This window comes from Pteropus medius, unplaced genomic scaffold (assembly GCF_902729225.1).
Source record: "Pteropus medius unplaced genomic scaffold, Ma_sr-lr_union100, whole genome shotgun sequence".
NCBI classification, from domain to species: domain Eukaryota; kingdom Metazoa; phylum Chordata; class Mammalia; order Chiroptera; family Pteropodidae; genus Pteropus; species Pteropus medius.
Window position 1 is genome coordinate 1,657,361 of NW_024354498.1, and position 8,916 is coordinate 1,666,276.

General features: G+C 38.3%; 1 protein-coding gene across 1 annotated transcript in view; it reads right to left on the reverse strand.

Annotated features, from left to right (window-relative positions):
* The window catches only part of PHEX (phosphate regulating endopeptidase X-linked), a 173,054-nt gene extending 168,780 nt beyond the window's left edge, over nucleotides 1-4,274 (reverse strand). Inside the window, exon 1 of the mRNA XM_039852264.1 lies at nucleotides 3,575-4,274. Within this exon, the coding sequence (XP_039708198.1) occupies nucleotides 3,575-3,692 (118 nt within the window). The 5' untranslated portion in view covers nucleotides 3,693-4,274. The remainder of the gene's footprint in view (nucleotides 1-3,574) is intronic.
* Nucleotides 4,275-8,916: the final 4,642 nt, after the last annotated feature.

The window sequence follows — 8,916 nt, forward strand, 5'->3', positions numbered from 1 at the left end:
CTTCAGTCTATTTCCATATGTTTACCAAATGTTCTTTAATGAGCATGTGTTATTTTTATAGTGGAAAAATAAACTTTATTTTAAATAATATTTTTATGATTCTGGACATCTTCTTGACATCAGCCTGTTTTATTTTAGAAAAAGGATAATGAAATATTTAATTTAAAGACTTGTTACTTTAAAGGTACAAACTTACAGTTATAAAATAAATGGGTCATGAGAATGTAATGTACACTTTGATGAATATAATTAATAATACTACATTGTATATTTGAAAGTTGCTAAGAGAGAAAATCTTAAAAGTTCTCATTATAAGAAAAAATATAACCGTATGGTGATGTATGTTAACTAGACTTATTGTGGTGATCATTTTGCAATATATACAAATATTGAATCATTATGTTGTACATCTGAAACTAATATAATGTTACATGTCAATTGTTATCTCAATAAAAAAAAAATTTAAAGATTTATTCCTTTCAAGGAAAATAATTCTTGACCTAAAACTTCTAAGGAAGCAGAACTAAAAGTCAAATAGATAAAGATCTGATGGTGAGTAAAAGGATGATTTAAATTAAATCAATTAAGATGCAGACAGACCCGACCCCTCAAGGAAAAGCAGTATATCTGTGAGGGGTTGTCTTAAGATCCTGAAAATAAATAAGGGTCAACAAGCCCAGATAATGTGAAGGTGTAAATGAATGAAAAAGAGACAACAAACATTTTTCACGTAAAAAGTAAAAATGTTAATTTTACTAGTTAGGAGCTTTAAAAAAAACTTAAACAGCAGTTTGCTTTCTCATTTTAGATTTCTCTATAACCAACAGAAATGACCTCAGAGTGTAGTGGAGTCATCCACAGACAGAGAGCATGAGAATGACCATAAAGTAGGGGCCAGCAAACTATGGCCTGTGGGCCCAGTCCAGCCCACTGCCTGTTTCTGCGCAGCCCAGAAAGCTAAGAATGGTTTTTACATTTTTTAATGATCAGGAAAAAATCATAAATAGAATAATATTTCATGACTTGTGAAAATTATCTGAAATTCAAACTTCAATGTCCAGAAATGAAATTGTACCAGAATACAGCCATGCCCATTTGCGTACACCTTGTCAGTGGCTGTTTTTGTGCTACAACTGAGTTGATAGCTTCAATAGAGACAGTATAGCCCAGAAAACCAAAGATATTTGCTATCTGGCCCTTTACTAAGAAAAGTTTGCCATTCATTGCATTTGAGAAATAGATTGTGAAGAGAAAGGGTCAAGGGAAGGAGGAGGAGAAGAAAGGACACTTTAAAATAATTTGGTTATAGGCATATAGTTGTACCTGATGTCTTAAATCCTACTGCTCTAGGTTCTCTGAGACCACCCCAAGGCCAGTGTCAATCACTCTTACTGTAGAAGGACTAAGATTTAGAAAAGAGATTACCCCAGAGCCTAAAACATGAAGAGGTGAAGAGGAATGCTGGAAATTGCAGACATGCGACTGAACTTGAACACAAGAGAAAATATACCACAAAGCCAACCCGGAGGCACCCTGAAGAGAAGAGGACCTTAACTAGAATATTTTCATTACCAGCACTGCCTGACGGGCCCCAGAAGATTTTCGGACAAGGACTTTGCTAGGTATAGGGTGGAGATGGGGATCAGAGCCTGGGAGACAAAGCAATGAAAAAGTGTGGGGAGAAGACAGGGAGTCTGAAATAGTGCAGAGACATTTGACAAAAATATCATTTATTTTTTAACCTGAGAGTATGCATTTATTTTAAAACGAATGTCTCCAACGTATACATCTCAATGGATGTGGTCACCTGAAGTAATGTTTGCCAAACTTTAATTTGCAAATGAATCACCTAGGGATCTTGTGAAAATGCAGATTCTGAATCAATAGGTCTGGGGCGGGGCGTGGGGGCAGGCTCCCAAGCGATACTGATGCTGCTGGTCTACAGACCACACTTTGAGTAGCGAAAGTGTAGGATGATCACACCGTCACTCTCTAACATCATTAGAGCTCCTCAGAGATTCGAGGTGAGAACTAGGTTATTGCACAGAATGGAAAGTTATTTTTTTTTCTATTTTATGCAGGCCTCCTTACCCATAATGCCTAGCCTGATAAATTTTTCTGTGCTCTAAAAGCTTTAGAGCTGATCGTGTTATCTCAAATAACAAAGATTCTCTGCCATCAAGAATATTCCAACTAATATGCTACAGCCTGAGAATGTAATCATAACAATTGAATTTCAAAAAAGTTTCAAGCAGCAGTAACATCATTAAAAAGAGTACATATTTTTACATAAACAATCATCATTTGGATTTTTAAATTGGGAGTGTTTGCAAAACACAAATAGTCTAACTTTGTAGTCACTTCCCACACAGTATGTAGTCCCTTGGCATGCTCATATCATTTTTCCTCCAGTTTTGAACTTCAGGATAGGACACTTGCCTAAAACCCAAGTGCCAAGAAATCTCACAACAGTTTTCAAGAGCCACAAATTTGGTTGCAGGAGTAGGAGGTTTAGCTGCACCAGAAAGCAATAAACCCATCTAATTTCCTAAATTTTCAGCCACAGAAAACATGGAAAGATGGTTTGCGCATTTCAGCAGAGTTTTCAACCACATAACCCTAACTCTTTTAAAGTTTAATTACTGGCTTTCCCCTGCCAAGATAAACATGGCCTCCTGCATCCTGTATGTGCCAAGGAATGTTTCCAGGCGTGCTACATTTCAAACAGCACCTAGAATCTCCTAAGTATAGGGCTTGGTCCTACATCACTTTCAAGCTAATGAAATAGTGTGGACTGTATGAGAAAAATACAAAGGGTGATAGTCAAAGGTTTGAAATAGCTACAGTCTTAGGTATTTCCCCTTTCCAAGATGTTTCATCCTTTTGCACAGGAATATATTTCTATTATCATCTATGCTCTCTGGGTACCTCATTCTCACCAAGAATCATTAAAATACGATTATTTTAATTACATTTAATTTAATCACAATACCTTTCAAATCTTTGGAGAAAACCTCTGTTTTCTTTCATATTAATTTTTAAATCTAATAGAAAATCAGAGTTAATTTTTTATCCCACCAGAGTCACTGGATTAAAAAAGAATTGAAGAATACCATTAAAGGTGCAATTCTAAAGACGAGTTTGTCTTTCATGAGTTAAATTTCATGATTCATTCAGGCAAACATTGACACAAATCAAATGGAAAGAAAGTCCAACATGGTTTTGATCACAATATAAGTCTTTCCTCACAAAGTAAATGAAAGCATCTGACTATGAATTCATAAACATTCATTTTGCTAAATGTAATGCATAAAAACAATGTTTGCCCAGTACAACCAAATCCTCCAGCCACTCGAAGCCACTTTATATCCACTTCGCATTCTGGACTATGCATTGGGTACTTGGGTGTATTTATTTATTTTGCCTCCTAAAGAAAAGGCTTCTCATTTGCATATTTAATAGAAACTAAGGATGCACCACCTACTAACGCGAGCAAACAGTCCTCCACCTGCATCCTGACAAGGTTTGTCAGAAATAAAGCACAAGGAAACTTCACTGCACTCACCCCACTTACCTAGAAAGAGCATGGTACCCAGCACCAAGGTGCTGCCGATGAACAGGACCAGGGCGATTCGAGTGCCTCTGTTGGCCGGCTTCCCAGTCTCCATGCTGCTCCCGGTTTCTGCCTCCATCTGGAGGGATGTAGAGGCCACGCAAGAAGACTGTCGCTTTTTGTGGTTTGGTGGCTGGTCTCAAGAGTCTGTTAGGCGTTGACATCCAAGGTTCTCTTGCTCTTCTACTAATGAACAGCTTTAAAAATTCCCGTCAGGAAATCTCCCCTCGCCACCCTTTCTCAAATAGTTCTTCGCAAATAAAATAAAAGAAACCCAAAATATTGGTTGCCTTGGCTTTCCCCCTGACCAGACAAAACAAACAGTGGTTGCTTTATCTTGGTGCTCTCCCCCCAGCAAAGTCCCTCTCAACCGATTGTTTGGCAGGCTCTTCTCTCAGGCGTTCCGAGTGTACATGTTTTACTATGTTGCTGAACAGATGTTTTAGCTATTTAAATGTATAGTCACTTGGGGAGGAAAAAACAATTGTCTTTATCAAAACTGGATTCTCGTCAAACTCCCCCTAACCATGATAAGTTAGGTGGCAAAGATTCTCCAGATCCACTTCAAGATCTCAACGAATCACGTAATTCTTTTGCAATAATCATTCTGCTCGCCTGAATGGTCTTCATCAAAGATATTCTTTCAGTGTGCAAGTCTCTTTTTAAAGCCTTCTAAGAGTTCCTGGGATATCCTGAAGCATTTTATTTTAGGAACTTTGTGTATGACAGTATGTGCCAAAAATCAGAGTCATAGTCCAGTGCAGTGCAAAGTAGCAATTAAGACAACCTACAGAGGCTGATGGTTTGGACGGGAACTTTTTTTTAAGGAGGAAGAAAGCACTTCCTCTCTGTAGTGCTAAGAATGGTACAGAGACAGGTAAGTGTTCAAATTAAGCTTATTAGCCACCACAAAAAAAAATACGGTAAAAGATTTTTCCCCTGCGTGTTTTGATGAAAAGTGTACCCATATATTTTGTCCTCCAATCTCAATGAGGCATCCATTGGTTAAGATGTTTTTGTGTTTACATAAAACACCCATTTCAGCAGATTCCCCAGGATGAATTCAATGGCAGCTGGTTTCACTGGAGAGATTGATTAATAACTGGGTGTTTGATTTCTTTGATTATGCTAATGTGCTAAGTTTTGAAAATCGGCTCTTTTCGTGGGAAAGGGCAGCTGATATTCCAATGCTATTGAAATGATATAGATTTTATGATCCAATGATATAGATATCATTAATTCACACCACAATTATTACCTACCCGTTTTTGTTCTACTGGAGGTCATAGGACAGTGGGAGTGGGGGAAGAGGATTCAGCTACATCGAGAAACCTGTAGAGCACTTTTCTCATTCAAAACTTGTGCCTGTGGTCCTGGAGTCCACACCAGAGCTCAGCAGACACCGATGAGCCCAGTATAACATGGCCTCAAGTTCATGGTCTTATCTGATCTAAGGTCCTAGTCAGGCCTTAGACCTTTAGCATGGGATTCTCCCAAGGTTTTAGACTTATTTTATACACAACTTTCCTTATTTTCTGCTCATTTCATGTTGCCCCAAAGTCAGAAGGACATAAGCCTTTGTCCAAATTATGACATCATGGTATGTTGTAGACATGCTCTTTGTCTATTGATGTTATTTTGTTGTTGTTGTTGTTGTTGTTGTTATTCCATAACACAACCTAGCAGGCCTTTGTCTCCTAAGATGCCATTCTCCTGAGTTTTTGAACTTGATTCCATAATACTTCTTAGACTATGAGTTCCAAGAGGTCAAGAATCATGTCCATCAAGTTCAATGCTGCAGCCCCAGCATCTACAGTCCCTTGCCCATAACAGTGAAGGGAGAAATAAGAGCAATGAAAATCATCCAAGTTAGTCCTAGCTACTTGCTCTTAAAAAGCAGTTTCAGGAACCTCGGATGCTAGTGCCGGCGTGGGGAGTTGGGGGCGGGGGTAGCCTCTTAATTCCCTCTAAATGTTCAAATAATGATACTTTACATGGACAAAGCAGTTTCACATCCCATTTTAACCTCATGGCAAACTCATATGCTTGATAACAAAGGTATTTTTATCTTTTTTTTTTTTTTGCAAATGACAACACTGAGATCCACTGGCCTCAGGTGGCATAGGAAAACCAGGAAATGGAAAGATGGCAAGGAGGATCACCGCCATACACATTCTACAAATCTCCTCACACATTTCCGGGTGCAGGCTGATGTGCAATGGTGGCTGTGGGGTGCCGGCTAGAGTAGCCTTCACCCTTCTTGAACGGGTGATTTTTCCAGAGGTGAGAGCAAACCCTGAAGTACACCTATCCATCACTTAATGACATGAATTCATTCCCAAACATTCAAAAGCTAAGTGAAAAACCATTAAACAAACGAATATTCAAGGGGTCAAATACTTGGCGATGCAAGGAAATCTAACTTTGGGTGGTGAACACACAATGCAATATATATATGACATACTGTTGAATTGTACACTTGAAACTGATTTGATTTTGTTAATCAATGTCACCCCAATAATTTTAACAAAAAATATTTTCATTAATTGTCACAGGAAAATTATGATATAAACTAAGATATACAAATGTAGATAGAAAAATATATTAATTGAGCAATGAAAGCAAGTTTATAAAAGTAATTAACAGCTTTCAAGATATTGAAAATAGTTCATTTGTATAATGTAATATAAGTTTATTTTACTCACCAAAGGAATAAAGGAAGACTTGAGAATGGATAGGAACTGGTAGAGGAAAGGGTATGGGTGAATCACTCATTATAAGGTACATTCTGTGCCATTTTCTACATTAATTTTTAACCTTTTTGGAGATGATATCTTACTCCAAATGCACTTTTTAAAATTTATTTTATTTATTTTTTAATTCCAGTTGACATTAAATATCAAACTGCACTTTAAAATAAAGTAACACAGGAAAAAAAATCCCTTTAGGGCAAAATAAAGAAGTTCCAACCACAGAGAAATACTGAGTGCTCAGAAAAGACAAAAGCAAGGGTCTACAAACTAGGGCACATGGGACAAATGTAGCTCACTGCATGTTTTTGTAAATAAAGTTTTATTGGAACAAAGTCACGCCCATTATGTTTGCATGTTGTCTGATTGCTTTCATAGTACAAGGTCAGAGCTGGGTAGTTTTGCAATAGTGACATTATGGACCGTGACACTTACAATACCTACTCTCTGGCCCTTTACGAAAAATGTTTAGTGATCCCTGGACTAGACAAGAGTAGAAGATGCTGCCTCTTCACTCCACCTACATGGTACACACAAACAAAATAAAATATTCATCCACACTTGACCTGGTTCTCCAAATCATTCCATTCAATGTTCTCTAAACACAAGCTGCTATGTCAGGGGAATTGGTCAATGTGTCTTTGCTTGAAACTGTGATATTGAAACTACAGCATATGATTTAGTGTGTTTGGGGTGAAAAGTCATTGTCCTGGGATTAAAAAGGGTGGAGGTTGTCAAAAAAAACTTTAGAATTTCTCAAGACCTATGAAAATTAGTTAACTGAAAAGTCACTATGCACATAAGTCTGTTAATAGTCTGGCCTGCATCCACCCAATTGTTTCAATTAAGAACCTCCAGGACTATCTTGAGCCTTAACTGGAATCAATCAACGAAATCAACAGAAGTTTCTTAATATTTCTCAGGTTCCTGGCCCTGTGCAAGGCCCTGTGAGGGAAGACGAAGAAGCCATGCCAGAGATTCTGGACTGGTAAACTGGGCTTAGTCATGAGAATATGCAAAATCCTTAGCAACTTAGTTACAGAATACTAAAGGCCAGTAAATGTCTAGAGAAATGGAAATCTCTGATCAGTAGATTTGTTGGGAAGACTTCCAGGAGGAGGAGCTGCAAGAATAGACAGCTTGAGGGGGAAAAATGGGAAGGCTTCTGGATAGGCCAAGCCCTACCTTGAGATGGGAGTTGCCTGGCCATTTACATCTCTCCTGGTAGGAATCACAGGTAAGACTATTCAGAGATAACTGAATCCTGCAACCTCAGCTCAACTTCAGTGGCCGAGATGACAACTGAAGCCGAGTCTTTATGCTAGACGTGAATACATCTGGTCATTACTTGGATGTGCAGGGTCTTCTGTTTCAGGCAGTAAAATCCCATGTGGGCCATAATTTCAGTGAGAAAGAAGGAAATGATTCAAATTCTGAAATATGTATTCATCCATCCCCTGGAAGGAGGAGGGAGAGAGGGAAGAGAGGAAAGGAAGAGGAGAGCTAAATGCTGAAAACTCAGAACTGGGGGCCGTGGGGTTCTGTTATTTGTTGGCAGATCCTTCACACTAGGGAGAGTTCAAGTCCCAGGCTTTTCACTAATGAGATTCATTAGTCACATTATATCTGATATTTTTAAATATCTTTCTTAACTCAGTGTTCAATCTCCTCTTACAGATGAGGAAACTAAAGTTTGGAGCTATTAAACGATTTGCCCGAGGTCATATAGCGGGTATTTGTCTTAAGACCTGAGGGATTTTTAATTCCAATCTCTTTTCTCTCTGCCATGTTACTTGATAAATTTGCTTATCTACCTCAGGTAATTAGTGAAGGTAGGTAGCATGTCAAAATGACGCTTGAGCGGAGGAAAAGCGATAAACGATGCTTCCTTTAATTCTCTTGTTGAAAAGACTAATTATCAGGTTTCATTTCCTTAACAGGAACAGCAGCTATCATTTACTATGGGGGGAAAAAAGTTTTTCGGTTGGAGAACAAAACTAGCAAAACACGAAATATCTCCTGATTTATGTCTGCTAGTAATTGAACATTAGAAAGGACATAAAATTTGAAAGGCTAGCAATCCATGTATTGTACGTGTTCATTTCTGAGCCTAAAGGGGGATTTTATTCCTTGATATTCTCACCTCCTTGGCCATGCAGCTACTATTTCTTCAGCGTGCACTCACTTTACGTGTATTATCATCAGTCCTTATAGCAGTCCTATGACATAGGAATCTTTTGCCATAGTTTACAGATAAGGACACTGAAGCTAGCAGAGGATAAGAAATACTCCCAAGGTCACATGATGGGTAAATGATAGCTCTGTCAGAACTCAAATCTATCTGGCTCCCGTTTTTTGAAATGTACCTGGGACTTGTTTTAACAAAGTATGGTAAGGGGACAGACACAGAGACAGCCTTTGAAAGAAAAATTTATTACTCAGTTTTTGGGAGGAAGGGGCATTCCATGCAGGGCTACATGTGGAAGCACCAGGGTCGATCAGATGGCAGAAGGAGTGAGGGGAAAGAATGGGCAAAAGCTTCTATGAAGGTTT